The sequence below is a fragment of the Lytechinus variegatus genome, chromosome 14 (assembly GCF_018143015.1).
Source record: "Lytechinus variegatus isolate NC3 chromosome 14, Lvar_3.0, whole genome shotgun sequence".
NCBI classification, from domain to species: domain Eukaryota; kingdom Metazoa; phylum Echinodermata; class Echinoidea; order Temnopleuroida; family Toxopneustidae; genus Lytechinus; species Lytechinus variegatus.
Window position 1 is genome coordinate 21,554,796 of NC_054753.1, and position 18,397 is coordinate 21,573,192.

At 36.9% G+C, this 18,397-nt stretch overlaps 2 protein-coding genes across 3 annotated transcripts; one reads left to right on the plus strand and one right to left on the minus strand.

Moving 5' to 3' along the window:
• Positions 1-1,264: 1,264 nt before the first annotated feature.
• Positions 1,265-8,239, minus strand: LOC121428129 (alpha-(1,3)-fucosyltransferase 4-like). The gene is made up of 2 exons (XM_041624721.1): positions 8,087-8,239; positions 1,265-3,622 (listed from the first exon to the last, which is right to left on the minus strand). Exon 2 carries the CDS (start codon positions 3,425-3,427, stop codon positions 2,024-2,026), a length of 1,404 nt encoding a protein of 467 aa, XP_041480655.1. The 5' UTR covers positions 3,428-3,622; positions 8,087-8,239; the 3' UTR covers positions 1,265-2,023.
• Positions 8,240-11,837: 3,598 nt separating this feature from the next.
• On the plus strand, positions 11,838-14,925 carry LOC121428071. 2 transcript variants are annotated; one of them, XM_041624649.1, is made up of 3 exons: positions 11,838-12,046; positions 13,020-14,087; positions 14,163-14,925. In XM_041624649.1, exons 2-3 carry the CDS (start codon positions 13,041-13,043, stop codon positions 14,493-14,495), a joined length of 1,380 nt encoding a protein of 459 aa, XP_041480583.1. In that variant the 5' UTR covers positions 11,838-12,046; positions 13,020-13,040; the 3' UTR covers positions 14,496-14,925. The 2 variants fall into 2 exon arrangements, with proteins under 2 accessions (XP_041480583.1, XP_041480581.1); XM_041624647.1 differs by having other exon boundaries at positions 13,020-14,925.
• Positions 14,926-18,397: the final 3,472 nt, after the last annotated feature.

Consider the following 18,397-nt stretch of genomic DNA (forward strand, 5'->3'; position numbering starts at 1 on the left):
TTGCACCCCACCTGACCCTATTACCTAGTCATTTTGACTGATTTCTTTTTAGAGTGTGAAAACCAAAATATAAAAACTTTTGCTTACATTGTATGTTTATTTTGTTTAATGTGTTCTTTCCTCATTCTATAGAAGACATCTTCCTTATTTATCATTATAACTATAGTTCAGATATCTGTGTCAGAATTGGCTATCCATAGTTAAACCACCTCTTAAGAACAGAGTTTCAATTCAACAAAAGTTAAAGTAAAATTCACAGAGCAAAATGCTGAAAATTTTATCTAAATCGGATAACAAATAACAAAGTTATTGAATTTTAAAGATTTGCATTATTCCGGTGAAACAGTTCTAGGCATGTCTTTATGAATATTCATTAGGTGGTCTGATTAAATCATATCCCCACTTGTACTTTTGTATTTCATTATATGAAATTAGGTTTATTCAAAAATTTTCAACCGAGAACTAAAGCAATTGGATAGACAACTGATTAAGTGCAGTTATTTATTGCCGCAACTTATTTCATCATAATGGAGACACATCGTTTACACATGAATGAAAAAATGAAACATTTATGATTTCATGTAATAAAATAATTAAAAGAAAAGTGGGGATGTGACATCATCAGCCTAACTAATGAATATTCATGACGATGTGCATATAACTGTTTTCACAAAAATATTGATAAACTGTGAAATTCAATAACTTTGTTATTTGTTATCCGATTTTGATGAAATTTTCAGCATTTTACTCTATTTATTTAGATATAAATATATTCAGCCCGGACCATCCCTTTAAGTGATTCTGGTCATAAGTCATAAATGGGAATATTAGGGTGACATGAGAATTCTAGAAAAAAAGTGACTCATACAAGCTGTTCATTAAAGGTCAAGTCCACCCCAGGAAAAAGCTGACTTGAATAAGTAGAGAAAAATCAAACTAGCATAGTGCTGAAAATTTCATCAAAATATGATGTAAAATAAGAAAGTTATGACATTTTAAAGTTTCGCTTATTTTTCACAAAACAGTGATATGCACAAGTAGGTGAGTCAGTCGATGATGTCCATCAATCTTTTGTTTTTTATTGTTTGAATTATAGATATATTACACATTTCATATAATAAACACCAAAGAAATAGTGAGTGGATGACATCATAGTCTCCTCATTTGCATACAGGCCAGGATGTGCATATAACTGTTTTGTGAAATTAAGCGATAATTTAAAATGTCATAACTTTCTTATTTTACACCCGATTTTGATGAAATTTCCAGTGTTATGCTGGTTGGATTTTTCTCTTTTTATTCAAATCAACTTTTGTTGGGGTGGACTTGTCCTTTAACAGGATTACATCCCATATTATACAGGAATCGCTTTACAAGCAATAGACACATTTGACGTCAAGTAATTTTGAGGAACATTCATCTGCTCGCCTTATACGTTAAAGCTGTCTTACATCAAATTTGTCGAATAAGGCAGAGGCATTCGACTGTCTAACTCTGTAATTCGCCTCGATGATGCTGCTAGCATGACTGACAGAAGAAAAATATGTATTTATGGCCATTGAAATCATTGGAAATCCCTGCATTTTCAGCCAGTAGCAGATTATTTGATGTCAAATTGTAAGCTTCTAGAAGAATGACTTTAAAAATTTAGTTCGAATCCCCATCAAAGAAATGGGACAGCATTAAATTTGACACTCTGGAAAGGAGAGGGTTGTCAAACCTTGGTCCCGTTTCATAAATACTTGTTATAATTACGCACATTTTTTTTTATCACGAATGTACCATCAGCCAATCAGATTGAACAATTTTGGTAGCTTTATTGTTAATTTGTTTTTCTAACAAGTTTTATGAAAAATGGAACCGAGGGCCACAGTCAAACCACAGCAACGATTGCTGACGAAATGTGTATTTTATCCAGCAAGTGGATGGCCTTTGAATATGGTTTCCTATATTCGTCCTGCACAAGATGCTACCTAGATCACTGTTATTCTGGAGACTCTCAATATGGACTTGTTAGCTCACTCTATATTCTCACACCTAAGAGTTCTTTCTGATGCACACACGATCCAGTCCACCATTTTCTAAAATTAGGATTTCGAGCTCTCCATGAATTCTGTGGGTCCTTTCCGATCTCCAGAAGCTTCTTGGTCACGTTACAGAGTCTTGAAGTGTGCGTTGCTCCTTTTATCCCTGCGCCATAGTAAACCCTTCCTAACTTCCTCCACTCGAAGTATTTGTTGTAGAGCGTCTCATTCCGATCCAATAAATTAATGTACTCCACAAATTCTTCCATCGTACGGAAGTCGTTAAGATGAATAAAGGAATTGGGCGGCGCCAACCTTTGATAATCTTCTTTTCTTGCCCCATATACGACGGGGATCATGCCATTGTCGAAGGCATTTTTCCACATCTTTTCGGTGATGTACTCAGCACATTCACTATTTTCAAGGGAAAGGTAAAACTTGTAAAGTCTCATCTTCGACAGGCAGCTGCCCCGGTCATTCTTCGGACACTCCAACGTGCCACAACGCCCGTAGGTGTGGACATTCAGATGTTGCTTCAAGGATTGGACAAACTTTGCTCGTTCCCATCCCAGCGGGTTACATCGAGATGCCATCCACATCATCAACTCTGACTTCTTCAGATTCTTTATACCACAAGGTCGATCTCTTACGAAGTATCCATACGGGTTATACATGTCTGACCCTGATCGGTACGTCATGCTAAGGTTGTAAGGGTTACCCGAAAATAAATCCGACGGTGGACTTAACTGTGGCTCATGTACAGGACACTCTTTGGCATACAGCACCCACATTTGTCCTGGCGGTCTCGCCCTAAGGAGATACTTCCATTCGTAGCTACCGAACGCCCCCTCCATCAATACGACGACATCCGAATCCCAAAAGTCTCTCAAATTCAGACTGTATCTCACTTCTATACTACAAGGTGTGCCCTCGCAACTAGACCTGACCCATTCCTCATTGTTCATGTAAACCTCCTCATCGATCGGTCTGTGGTGCTTGATAATCCTGATGACGCAATCGTAAGAAGGATCCTGGCTTGCTTTATAAAACTTATAGAGCACACGGTTTTCAGTATACGAGGTTGAACCATTGGCATGGTTGTCAACAAAGTCTGCGGCATTTGGAGAATTTCTTGAAGGGTTGATGAACCCTTTCATGGCTCTAGATCTCTTGATCTTTCCAGCATACAAGTCGTTATGTCCATCTTCTGAGAGCAATCGCGTCGAGGAACCCAGAGCGTCATCGCCAAGGCCATTTTGCGACTTTTTCCAGACTTTCACGGATTCATTAGCATTAAATACGAACACCATCATCAGAGATGAGCAGACGATGACACAGAAGAAAACTTGTATCAGAAAATCGCGCCCCATCGTAGGTTTCTCGGGAGAAAAAACACCAATCATTCACTCTCATGTCGTTTGTGTAAATTTACAGAAGACACGCTGAAGAAACTGTTTGGTGCTTGGTAGTGGTAGTAGGATGGGCCAAATGTTCTTGAAAATAACATAATCATGAAACAACAATCTTGCAGTTCTTCTGTTCTCGAGCTTCCGATATATATACTATTCCATTTTCACCGGGTCACTTAAGTTCGACACCTACAAAGAAATTTATAAAAAAATATAAAAAATAAAAATAAAATATTACATCTGATTTTACACTGAGAACCGGAAACCGCAGAATAGGAAGAAAAATATGTGTCATTTCCGATCTGCAAACTTTATTTATTCCGAAAAAGTTGTGGATATATTTTGAACTAAGTACAACTTAAAACATTTTGGTCGTTGTAAGCGCGCCAAATGCTTTAAAAATAAGGGCCCGAAAGGGCATATCTTCCACAGAATTGCAATTGATCGTGACATCATGGCTGTGGATATTACTTGTTCGGGTGAGTTACACGAGAAATGTCTTTATCTTATGAAACGATAATTTGGGAAATACTTGAAGGTCAAGTCCACCCTAGAAGAATGTTGATTTGAAAAAAATAGAGAAAATCAAACTAGCATAACGCTGAAACATTCATCAAATCAGATGTAAAATAAGAAAGTTATGACATTTTAAAGTTTCGCTTATTTGTCACAAAAAAGTGATTTGCACAACTCAGTCATGTCAGTGTCATATAAATAAGACTTTCAATGATGTCCCTCACTCACTATTTCTTTTATTTTATATTGTTTGAATTATACAATATTTCAAAGTCAGAATATATTTAGTATTTCATATAATAAAATAAAAAAAAGAAATAATGAGTGGATGACATCACCAGTCTCCTCATTTGCCTACCGACCAGGATATGTATATTACTGTTTTGTGAAATTAAGCGAAACTTTAAAAAAGCCATAACTTTCTTATTTTACATCCGATTTTGATGAAATTTTCAGTGTTATGCTTGTTGTACTATTCTCTTTATTTAAATCAACTTTTTGTTGGGGTGGACTTGCCCTTTAAGGCAGGGTCGGTGGAACTTTTTTTCGTTTGGGGGCGTGATGGGGGAAGGGGGCAGCACACAAAAGGGGCATTTGAGTGCAAACACGTGTTAATGACTGGCAGGAGAGAGGCCGGGCTTAGGTGTGTTGAGTGTGCTTGGTTGTGGGTGACTGATGTCATATTCCCACGGACAATTGTCCGTGAGAGGGTGTGTCACTGTGGATCCATAGTGCGGGGATGGTGAGTGTGTGTGTGGGGGAGGGGGTCACAGTAGATGCATGATGCGGTAGAAGGTGGGTGTGTGTGTGGGTGAACTTTCGGATGGGAGACGGTCGTTTTCTGGGCTGGTCAATGGGCCAAATCTCATCTACTTAAAATCTAATAACGTCATTGTTTTAGGCACGAAATATAAATACGCTCCTAGGTCTTTTCAATAGGACCTATTGATTCATATTGTAAGAAACACATGTCATGTGTACGGAGAAGAGTATTTCAATTTTGCGACAAAAAAAATAATGTAATATCATCACGTGATCACATCGATTTTCGTATGTGTCTCAGGGTCATGTTGATAGCCCAGATGTTTAATTGTGATAAAAATTATAGAGCAGACCACATCGAAAATCTCTCGCAATTTCCTTCTTGATTATTCAACCAGTTACAATACATGGAAAACATTTAAAAAAATACAATATGAATAACGTCATAATCGTCACTTCTGTTCATTGATTCCAAACAATTAAGCATGCCCACTCAATCATCATAATCAATCACAAAGGATACTGTCTGAGTTCTACTAAACGAATTCTCTCTGTGTAGAGGATTTTGGAATAGGCAACCCTGGTGTTGTATTCGCGTCTGTGTTTCATCTTGAATATTGTTACAACCGTAATAAGCGTGATTTTTGAATCGGCTTAAAGGTTTTGTTTAACTTTGTGAGTAGCCGATTTAAAAAATCCCCCATCCAAGATGAAATATGTGTACAAGTGTATGTATTAGAACTAATAAACCCTGAAAACAACCATTATTGAGAATGAAAAGCTAAAACTACGAGGCAAACCCCGATTTTGTAAATAGGCTTCTTATAGACACCTTAATAGTACACATAAGTGTATGGGATGACATTAAGATGGTCTTTCCGGTCACTTTATATTTCAATTTTTGAAGCACTAAATAATATTTTCGAAGGCAATTTTTTCTGGGCTTCATTTTTGTAACATATCACATACACAGGTGACAAGTGTGACCTTCTAGCTCAGATTTTTTTAAAAGTCAAACCAATTTCAACCAATCACTTTAAAGTGATTGGTTAACATTGGTTTATTTAGTGCTTCAAAAATTGAAAATAAAGTGACCGGAAACAACATCTTAATTTCATCCCATACACTTATGTGTACTATTTAGGCGTCTATAAGACGCATATTTACAAAATCGGGGTTTGCCATGTAGTTTTAGCTTTTCATTCTCAATAATGGTTGTTTTCAGGGTTTATTAGTTCTTAAACATGCACTTGTACACATGTTTCATCTTGGTTTGAGAATTTTTTAAATCGGCTGCTCGCAAAGTTAAACAATACCTTTAAATTGAAGTTATTCAGCGCATTTTGCTGTGTCAATGGTGAAGTCTTTACGCCAGGCAGGGCCATTCGTCTGACATGGTTGAGCAGCAGAGTTGCCCTAGAGAGTACATGGAAATAAGGCCCGTATTCTGAAGTCACGCCTAACTAGGACTATAGTCTTACGGTTATAAAAGCCCAAAATATCAAACTTTTGTTTACATTGTTTGTTTTGTTTTTGTTTAATGTGGTCTTTCCTCATTCTTTAATGTTCAAGAAAACTGACATATTCGTCATTCCTAGGAAGTTCTGAATAATCAGGTTTTTCAAATGAGCTTGATATCATTGAAGCACCTGCACCATGTCTACTCTTAAAGGCGACCGCACACCTTACGATTGGTCTGCGACCCGATTTTTTGATAAAACGTAGTAGAATTTGATGCTATTATGGAAACACGGAATATCTTACTGTGTAATGCTCTAAATCATCGCACGAATACCTATGTCCAAATCTGTGACAATGCCATCATCCTTCTTAGAATAAAAGCGAATTTAATATCTAGTCGAAATGACGTCATAGCAGTCGTACGATTGGCCACGATTTGAAACTAATTTGGCCTTTACTCCAGAATAAAGGCTTGCAATCTTTCATAATGGTTATATTAATATTCTTTCAATTAATTTTAATCTCAAATAATTCATAATAACAATAACTCATTTTCAGAAAATTAGCAAAATGCGATCTGTTCTAAAATCGGATCGCGAACAGTCGTAAGGTGTGCGGTGGCCTTTAGAGATCTATGTCACTTATAATTACTTACAATTAACATTATAAGTAGGACTAATAAAAACCATACATTTTCTGCGTGCTCTGGTGATAATTCCAACAATGCTTCCCAAGTCGCTTCTGCTGAAAATATAGGCCTACAGTATCAGTAGTGTAATGTGCTAAGAATAAAAATCTGAGGGGGCCAACCATGCCATATGGGACAAAATTTTGATCATGGTGCAAGCGAGCAAAAATTCCGACTATTTTCATATAAGTAGTTTTGTGGTCGATTTTGACGTAACATTCAGAAGATGATATCATATTCAACTTATTTTTCTATCCATTTTTCGCTGTTTTTCTTGGTCGTTATTTTTTTTCATTTTATTTATTTTTGGGGTTGGGGGCATTGCCCCCTAGGCCCCCATCTGTACTCCATGTTGGCAGATAATAACTTACTAAAGTAAAAGTGTTGCCTTCACTTGTTTTGGGCTTACTTCAAAATTCGTTATGCATTATTTTTTCAGAATGTATTCACATATTTATATGCGCTTCTACCAGTTATATACATATTTTACTTAGTAAATAATATGTTAAGTTCATGTTCTTCAAATAACTTATTTTTGTGCTTTTAATCATTTACAATACATTAATCCATGTGATTATGTAGAGAAAGTATTTGTGTAAAGCAGGTTTTTTTTAACTTGCCCGCTACACTGTATGAATAAAACCACATATGGTTTGAATACAAATGATTAATAACGTAACATGCAAGCCATACGGATGCAAAACTGCAATTTCTTTAATGGTGTTATAGTAGGCCATTTACTGTCTCGTTTGTTTGGATTAATATTATTGTGCATTACATCCTTTTATGTAGCTAGAATCATTACCATTAAATTATTCTGAACGGATTGAAAGGTATCAAATACTCCAACACATGAACAAAGTTTGAGGAAATTGCATTGGATAGCTCATTTTCAGTGATCAGTTACCCTAAACTCACAAACTTTTGTAGAGTTAGGAATCTAACTTTGTAGTGTGTTTCTATTACTGCTCAATAAGGTCGGAGGTAAACTACCTCTTTACACAAAAATATTAAGTTTGCAACTTTTCTAAATTAAATAACAAGGGTTCTGTTCCAAAATACCATTATGAATAGTGTATGGGGCCTGGGTATATTCGAGGCCAATAGGCTTAATCAGCAATAACCAAACATAAAAATTTGTCCGGATTAATAACTCAAATAATCTCTGTAAAATACTCACGCAGGACCAATCAATATCATGAAATATTTCCAATTGCGTTGCTTACCAGACACTATGTCCAAACTTTTAAGAAATTGCAGCCTGGTTGAAATCAAAGAAATAACAACATATCATTAATCCTTTTCCGTTCGTGGTATTAAGCTGTGAAAATGGCGGATACATAGTTCGGTGGTGAACAAACGCAGAAAAGTTGTGCCAGCTTATTAATGGCAATTTAGTGATGCAGTTCTTTCAAAGTTGGGTGCATGTGGGTGTGTTTGTATATGACATTGTGTGTATAATACTGTGTGTGTATATGATAGGGTGTGTGTGTATCAGTAGGTGCGGTGTGCGCGTGGATATGAGTTAATTGGCGTGGTTGGATGCACCTCAAAAGAGGAACAAATCTATTGGTGTAGATGATAACTATGTTTCCTAATCTAAACCTAATTTCGACGAGGAAATTTATTTTTCGACAAGAAAGACCAATAAAAACATAAATTTTTGGTGCTGTTTTTAAACTTTACTTAACTTTGCGAGTGTGAAGATGTTTAGTTTCTTTTTTTTTCGGCATGCCCAGGCCATTATGTGTTTTGTTTGAATCGGCTTCTTATCCAAAATAGACATCTCCATTCGAATTATTGCGTTTTATGCAAGATAAATTCAAACTCTTGCTCATCTTGTTCATCTAAAGCTCATCAATAACCAAACTAGCCAAAAATGTTTTCAACCCTATACGATACTAAAATGAATAATAAACTTCATTGAATAATAAGTTAACCAATACCAAGATCAACAATTGCAATGGTTGTATCGGTTATTCTCTTTTATGAATAAATTAATAAATCAGACATTTTTTATTATATCATTAATTCTATTCCGATTGTGAAACAAATCGAATCAAATAAGAGCATACACATAGATGTAAATTCAGTTGATAAGTGTCTACCCTCGAATCTTCTTGGAACTTATAGTTGAATAAGACGGCGCTATCTACATCACACAGTTAGTGCCTCATATAACTCATATTTGTTATGTTATTTTTTTTATCAGGGCTGGCATAGCAATGAGCACAGACCCTCCCAGTGCTCAGTTTCTTCTTCAAGTGATCAAGAACGTGGAAAAGAAGAAGACAAAAATACGTAAAAAAGAAAAGTATGTGGCTGTTTTCAGTTGTGATGCGCAATTTACAAATGTAATATAATAATTATCATTATTAAAAGTAATTTTATTGAAAAGGTATGCTTGAGCTTGTATTTATCATACCATTAATGTCGATATTTGTATAGCGCTTTTGACAAGGTTTCAAAATGCTATTTACACATATTTTAAATAGAATGAAGGAGAAAATTACATAAAAGTAATTACAAATACATATAAAGATATTACTTTACATTACATTACTGATATAATGCCCTATTTCTTATGTTATTTCTTCAGTGAGAACTTTAAATGGGTAATGTGGACAGAGATGTATTATCGATATGCAGAAGCACCAATTAAAATACATATTGTTCTTTGAACTGAAACGGCGTTTTTATCAGAAAGATGATATTTCGCCAAAAAGGAAAAAAAATCGTTTGAAAGATGGCGCCATCCGTTTTACGGCCCCATTCATTATGTGTGTACGAATATAATTCCTCTCTTGCCAACTCGTCAACTCATCACTTGGTCTACTTTCATTTAGTCCTAGTCCAATGCTATTCCGTTCATCAATCATTTCGTCTAACAACCATTTTAGTCCAATCATCTTTTCGTCCAATCACCAATTCGTCTATGACCATTTCGTCTAATAACCAGTTGGTCTAATATCAGCTTTATTTTCATTCATTTCGCCCGAGTAACACTTCGTCCATTTTAGACCAAAATGGGAAATTGACTAATTTGGTTATCGGACCAATTGAACGAAATGGTGGGTGGACGAAATGCCAGTTAGACTAATAATATTCCGCATTTATATAGCGCTTAATACATCGGAACGACGTCTCTAAGCGTTTTAGACTTATTATTACCCCGGTCATCGGATCCTTGCATGCCCGCATACAATGTATGCACCTTCTCCACTCCCTGGGGAGCATTCCAACAAGAGTTACAAGACTCAATTGCTAGGCATACTACAATAGGCTTTCACATCCTACCGGGTACCCATTTAACACCTGGGTGGAGAGTGGCAAAGTGTGGATTAACGTCTTGCCAAAGGACGCTAGGCCATGGTGGGATTCGAACACACGACCCTCTGATTACAAGGCGAGAGTCAGAACCGCTACACCACGACACTTCCATTGTTGATAGTAGACGAACTGATCGTAGACCAAATGCTAGTAGACGAGTTGGTATTTTCACTAATTAGCAATACACCGGTTGAAAATAAACCTTACAAGAGGCCCATCTGATAGATGAAATATGACCCACTCACCCCTCCCCCAAACATAATCATCTCGATTTTTTTTTGCAAGAGTAAGCAACCCTATCACATGATATTACAAATCACTGCTCATTAGATGCTATCTGATGTAACAGATGTTATCCTTTACATTATAGATCTTATGCATTGACGTTATCGCGCCGCCATCTTAGAGGCTGAAGCCATTGCCTTCCATTCGTTACATAACTCAGTTTATAGACGTGTATTTCTATGTCCTCTCAGGGAGGGTGCGAAGATATTATGAAGTCATATGGTTATAGGTATGTAGTCGAAAGATATTTTTTCCTCCTTTATGCCGCGATACGGTAGGGTATCGGGGGGAGAATCTCAACGTTACCTCATTTTCTCTTCAATTGACTAATATGACGATTAGAGATTTACATGTCAACCTAGGTCGCATACATTGACAGCTCGCTTTCTTCTTTCTACCTGTTTCTTTCTCTCTCTGATTGCGCTTCCTCCCTTTTTCACTTCTTGGAGAGAGAAACATATATAGCGGCCGCACCCTGACCGGCTGTCGGTTGGTAACTCCCTGAATGACAGAGTTGCATTTGCAATCTTTAGTTTTTCGCTCCATGACACACGACAAATAATCAAGAACATGCAAAATGTATTGTAAAAATTCCCTTACTGACAAAGATCAAGAAGTCTTTGTCGAAAATTGTTGAATCAAAACAGTAGTTTCGTCCAGGACTCTTAACAAACGACGTATTTCCTAGTCTTCGTCAGCTGCAAAACTTATGACGAAACTTTATTCCGGTTCACCAAGTTTCGACAAAGACCGCCCAGCTATAGGCTGCATTGTCAATTGACAGGCATTTGCAATACATTTCCTGTGTTTTTTTTAATCCGTCGTGCGTCGCGGGTGAAGCGAATACTCTCAATATTATAACTGATTAGGAAAACCACCAGTTTTATTTCCCGAAATAATGCAAACACTGACAAATGTCCATTTTTAAGGACAAAAACCATATGACACGCGTAGGTCTATGTGTCGAGACATATATTAATTAAAAAGCGTATAAACAATATTCAAATTATATCTGAATATTGTATGTTCGGTAATTTCACCTTTTCGTAGAATTGCAGTAGGCCTAACTAAAGTGTTAGTGTGTGTGTGAGGGAGGGTGTTTGCAGTTGTTGGGAAAACCCCAAAACGCCAATGCGTAACACATCATGGAATTAATACCGAATTACAGCCATGCCAATATTGACGTTTAAGAAGCCCATTAAGGGAGAAATGTTTACTTTAAAGTGTATTCTGCATGAAACAAGAGGTTAGGTAATCATATATCTTCGTACTTTGAACTACTGTTTGGGCGAATGTCGGTATCCGGGTTATATTTTAACTGCGGCACATTTTATATCATACGCCACGACAAAACGAATATCAATGCACCCCATATTATGTCGTGCATTTAGGCAATGCATTTGACGGTCGGCCTATAGGCTTACTTCTTCTCAGAGCTACAGCTTCAGATTTTTGGGTGGTTTAAATTGAGATTATCCTTAAATTGGACCCGTGGATATTAAAATGATTGGCTGCCTTCGTTTTTGAGCTTCATAAGTAATTTTTGGTTTAACATCTTCTAGATCCAAAACGTAAGTACATTTTCTTTAGCATACATACTAGCACACTAGATAGCTACCTACTACATACCTACTAAATAGCTGACTAGTGTTTTATAAGGCAACTTAACTCTCATTCGTCCATAGTTGTTGAAATCTCTAAATATGATTTGACTAATTCCTTAGGCCTTAGTTTCGTCGATGTTCATGATGTTAATGCATTCATATTTTATGTAATTTTATTGAATTTGTTCTCCCATACAACCATCATACCAGTATGAATTCAAATAAAATGAGCGATCTAAATCTAATGAATTATAAAACAAATATATATACTTTTGTATGACTAGAATGCATTTCTGACCTCAGACTATTTCAAGCAAATTATAAGATATTAATATTGTAATGATCGTAATATCTGTTATGCACAAAATCTTATTTCAAAAACAAAATATTAAATATGGTAGCATCTAAAATCAAATTACCAAACAATTTCGATTGCGAATTAGGTATAATTGTTGAATTTTATTGGTTTGATTTACCCCCGCCAAATAAACCCAAACAATAATAATGGCTGCAATGGGGTGAATTAGATGGACTAAGATAATAAAAATAGTATTTTAAAAAACGGACAAGGATAAGAAAGAAAGAATAAAAAGGAGATTAATGAAATTATGAATTGAGTACGAGCGGTAAATAATGGTCTTCTGATTTGATGTAGTTCTTTCACATCAAAGTGAGCCATGTTCTGAAAGAGGGGAAGGATAGTTTTAAAACAAATTTGACACATAACTTTCCGAAGGATGCCCATACACCCAACCCTTTATTCTCAGATTGAAATGCACTCATTGTCAGCTTGGTCGCTTTATACCTTCACTTGCAAAATGTAAATGTTACAAATGTTTATACCCCTCAGGAAAAACTTCCCTGTACGTCCTTGAATACAGCTCATTTAGGTATCTAATATACTAAAAACACATATCTCCTATTTTGAACATTTATAAAGGCCGAGGAGAAAGTAACAGCTATGGTTTCAAGGAGGTTGTCTAGTTTCCTCTGTCACCTGGCAAGCATCTTATTATCCACATCGTGTGTCAGGGGATATGATGAAATCGTCAACGTGACGGCAATCGATGTCGAGAAGGAATCCTTCACGCTGAAGTGGGAGTGGGTGGTTGATGACAGTGACGATTTCTATCCTTGGGGATGTCAAATCAGCGTTCATCTTCGGGAAAATATGGAAGTCGTCCATGAAGTCGAGATAGAAGGCATGAACACGTCCTACGCCGTAGGGGAAAATTTGACGCATTGGGAGTTGTACGTGAGTTGCATAACGCCCATTTTGACGAACGACACTGCGATTATCGATGGAGATGTCTCGACGTGCTCGGATACTATCCAAACGAAATACGATCCATGGACAGGAAGAGCTCAGTTGGCTGTCATTGTAACAGGAGGGTTGATCTTCATGGTCATTATAGCTCAACTCATCAACTTGAAATGGCCAAGAGATCAGAAGCGGACATTCACCATCGATGACCTTGATGACGACGGCGATGATGGGAAACCCGAACCAGTAGATCTAGATAACTATGGATTTGAGCAGGACGAAGATGCAACGAGCTCAGTGAACGATTGGAATGCAGCTGCTACAGCGGCCGTCATTGAAAGCAAAGGTGGAAAGCCAAGAGGCGACATCAAGCAATGGGTAAAGCAAGCAGATGTCCATCACAAATCGATGAGATATGGTCAAGACCTTAGCCAGGATAAACACCAATCTATCGGCATTCAGCCAGGTATTCATCAACCTGTTGGAGATGATGTCAACGGGAACACGGTTGGGTCCGTCGAAGAGGGCGTCGCGGCTTCAGAACAGGACAACTACCATCTGCGTTACCAACAGGTCAGTGCGAATCAAGAAGTCATTCACTTGGCGTATGGAAATCCAGACCCTCACCAGCCATCAGCAGAAAGAATTCCATCAGATTTTGAGGAACCGTCATACCAGGATCAGGTGGCATACCAAATGCAGGACCCACCAATGCCAGCTCACCAGATCCAGGATCCAAGTCAGGTAACGCACCACCCTCAGGAACGGGACGCTTATGAGGAAATGTACCAGAATCACCAGATCCAGGATCCAAGTAAGGTAACGCACCGCCCACAGGATCGGGACGCTTATGAGGAAATGTACCAGAATCACCAGATACAGGATCCAAGTCAGGTAACGCGCCGCCATCATCAGGAACCGGAAGCTTATGAGGCAACGTACCAGAATCAAAGGTTTTCAAATGATTACGGAAACGTGATACATGACGACGGTACCAGCGATCAGGGTCATCGTAATTATGGTTATGACTATGATTCAGAATATGACGGTTACGAACAGACTATCAGACAGTATCCAAGGGAAAGCGTTATGGAAAGTCAGTATGATACAGCTTTGCCATCCTTCGATGATGATTATGCACGCTATTTTTAGCTTATACTATATATTCATTTTCAAAGTCATATATTAAAATGAATTTGTTTACCGATGATCAGCAGCCGATCGTAATTAAGGTATCCAAAACAGCTTTAATGTTGTCAGGGGCTGTTTTTTCTCCTCAAAATTTTTAGAGTCTGCTGATCGTACCTACCCTCATCCCTAACCCGGCCGCTTTCTTGTTCTCACTCTTTCCCTCTCTTTTCGCTTTCTCTCGCTCTCTCCTCCCAATGTATTTCCTTAAGGCCCGGTCCCACTGCACTTAAAGATGCAGAGAGGATGCAAAACGAAAATGAATCTTGCCATCTGTTGGAAAACGTTATTCCGTTGTGTATTCTTAATTTGCCTATACGTGTTAGATACGCCCTATATCCATCGAGCATCCGTCCAGTGTGATTTCATTGTTCGCCCATTTTGTCCATTCTCTGGAGCGGATGAAAACGGATGGAGCCACCCCGAAATTTTGCGTGTCGCTGTTTCTGTTATGAATATGTTTTGTGTCCGTCGGACAGTAGGACAAGTCCTTTACATAACGTTTTCAAACGGATGGCAATATTCTTTTCCGTTTTCCCTCCTCTCTGCATCCCAAAGTGCAGTGGGACCAAGACTTAAATTCTGTCTCCCCTCGAGCAACGTGCAACTATTAAAATCAGACCAGCGGGTCGTCGTTTACGACTCCCATCTGAAAATTGATTTTTTTTATAGTATATTCCAATCCACTCTTAATACTCGGAGCTCCTCAGATGTTAACCAATTGTCTGTTGATCAATCTGTAATTCTGTTCCTTAAGTTTCTTGACTCTTTCAATACAATTTGGATTATCGTATCTTCCAAGGTAGTTCAGCAATGAATAATAATTCTGAGACCCATTCAAAGTATCTCAGAAAATGCCTTTTTTCTCAGCTTCTAAATTGATCAATATCCTAACCGTAACAATCCGAAATATCCGTCAACATTTGCATATCACTTTTTAAAACAATGCCCATTCTCTGACCATTCCCCCAAAACGATTAATTAACATACCCTTTTTTGTTATTTTGAATCTGTAGATTATTTGTATATTATTTTTCATTCCGTTGCTTTTCATTTCTGTATACTTCAATTTTGTTGTTTATTAATTTTTGCATTATTTTCAATTTTTCTTGTATTATGTTTTCGTTATCATTTTGTAATTTCATGTTTTAGCATTGTTCACGACCTTGCTGAAAAGTAGCTTTTAGGTGAAATCATGTTTCAACCGTGATACAAGAAATAACAAAATTCTAAAAGAAAATACAAATATGCGTCTCTACATGGTATTCAAGATTAAAGGTATATAAAAATATACCTCTGTATATAAGTGATATTTTTTTTGTTTTCATGGTTTCGGGGATGTTAGTCATTTTTACTCACTGGAACTGAAAAGAAGTAAAAAAAAATATGCGTTGGTCCCATACGTGCTGTACAAAAAAACCTATTAGATTGTCATCTGTTTGTCGGCTATTCTTTTTTCTTGTGTTAGAGAGTTGTTATTTGGGCTAATTTACGTTAAGGTTTTACCACTAGTGGAGTGGAGTGTAATAACTAAAATTGCGATTAAAGGTTACTGAATTCCTTCAATCTGCTTGGCTGATATATCTGTTATAGAAATTGTGCATTTGTTAACAAGACTGTCTTTATGAAACGGGTCCCAGTGCTTAAATCTGTGTTGTGATTACACTGGAGGGCCTACTTGTGATTTTTTACGACTTTCTTGTATAAGGATCGCATCTGTAATAATTAAAAAATACCATAACGATTGTCATAATAATGAAAACGTGTTTTGGCATTATATCGTCTCAATATCACAAACATATTACGAAAAACATCAACGTGAATCAAATAGACATCCGAGGCCTGTTGCATAAAACTGTTGCCATTAAAATTTTTTTTTGGCATATGAACAAAAACTCTGGCAAACAAAATTATGCCATTGAACATCTCTGGTAAAAACAAAATTGCCAGAGCTTTTTTCATGCAACTGGCCCCTTTATGATGTCATAACTTTCCTATTTTACATTCGATTTTGATGAAATATTCAGTCTTTTGCCTGTTGGATTTTTTCTCTTTTTATTCAAATCAACTTTTTGTTGGGGTTGGACTGGTCCTTTAAAACCGATTTGACATGTTTCACGCTTTTTAATTTACTATATTTAATGACCTCTGTACGCCAGTTCCTCACCCTCCTCTTATTTCGTTGGGCGGGGTGGGGGGGGGTACTAGAACAGATTATAATATTTGTTCAACCTTTACTCCTGATGAGAGTCAAAGACAAACTTTGTGCTTCTAATGGGCATGTACTTTGATCATGGTCTCATGAGTATAAGCTTACCTTTACTTTTATGGGATAAGGGGCAAATGCCGCCCCATGATTTTGAAAATAGTATAAAAAAGTGAAAACTTTACCAAATAAGGGTGAGGGAATATGGAAGGGCATCAAAAGAGATATCGGGATCGAGTAACTCTAGGTTGCCCCAGGATGGTGTAACCTCTAGTTCATCTTGATTAGCCCTCCCCCTATCAAAACACATAGGCACCGCCCTTGGTTACTCTCCCGATACTTATCTTCACAACACTGGCATACGGGGGGGGGGGGGCTATGGTGTACCCTTGACCCCCAAAGTTTTCAGGATCAAGAAAAAAAGGGAACAACGGAAAAGGAAAGGTAACGGGGCGAAATATTATATAACCTTTCTGTATATTATGTCACAATCTATGACAAAATTATATTCTTGTATTGAAAAAGGTCAATTCATTTATTCTCCCTCACTTTGCTTCCTCACATACGTTTAGAAATATTGCCCCATATCATACGCTATGCCCCCCTCAAAACGTTTTGTTCATCACGCTACTGCTTGACACTGTAATAACATGAATAAAGAGTCAGATAACTTCTTTGGCTATGATCAATACTTTAATGATATACCATATAACTCTCATGTATATTTACAATAAAATAAAATATGGACCACTAACTGATAATATCAGTACATACACAGGCACATAAACTTTGGCATCAGAGCAAAAGTAATAGCTTTTAGTACACTCCAATGTTTACTTGAATGCTTTTCAATCTCCTTCCTTTAAAATAAACGTAGCACTTTCAGGAAGAGAATGTTATAACCTGAATGAAATTCACTACCGTCAACGTCAAACTTACACAGCATAAAATGAATATTTTTTGCAGAATTCACTGATATTAGGTAAATCACAACAGTCCGTGAAAGGATTACAGAAAAAATTCTCCAATTTCTAATGAGACAAATGTGGGATTGAAAAACACCTATCCATTCATTAAAATGAAATAAACAACCTTCATATCAGCATCCCTTGTAGGAGTAGATTAATAGAGTATAAGTACACTCTGAAAAGAAAGTGCTAAATGAACACTATAGGAGTTAGTGTAATGACTACATTTTAAGTGCGGATTTGCAACACTAGAGGTGAGCACTACAAACAGCATGTGAAGTGTAGCATTGAGCACCCAAACTGCTAAAATTCAGCACCTAAAGTGAAATCACTAAACAAACTGTCATGTGCTGATTGAGCACTTTTTATAAGAGGTGTTAATGAGCCAATCGAAAAAGAGATGCTGTTACATGCTGTCAGAGGATGCAAAAGGACTGTAGATCAATAAAATTATCATTAGTTAAAGGGGAAGTTCACCCTGACAAAAAGTTTATCGTAAAAATAGCAGAAAAACTAATAAAAAAATGATTAAATAGTTATCAGAATTTTTTGATTTGTGACGTCATATGAAAGCAGCACTAATACATAGCAAATGTCATTTTCTCAGAAAATTGAAAATCGTTTTCACTGTACCTTTTGTATATAAATAGACAAATCATTTCACACCTGATGATGAATAGGAAACAAAATTA

Coding starts and splice junctions, on each gene's coding strand:
- LOC121428129 (XM_041624721.1), bottom strand. CDS start 3,427: ATGATTGGTGTTTTTTCTCCCGAGAAACCTACGATGGGGCGCGATTTT.
- LOC121428071 (XM_041624647.1), top strand. CDS start 13,041: ATGGTTTCAAGGAGGTTGTCTAGTTTCCTCTGTCACCTGGCAAGCATC.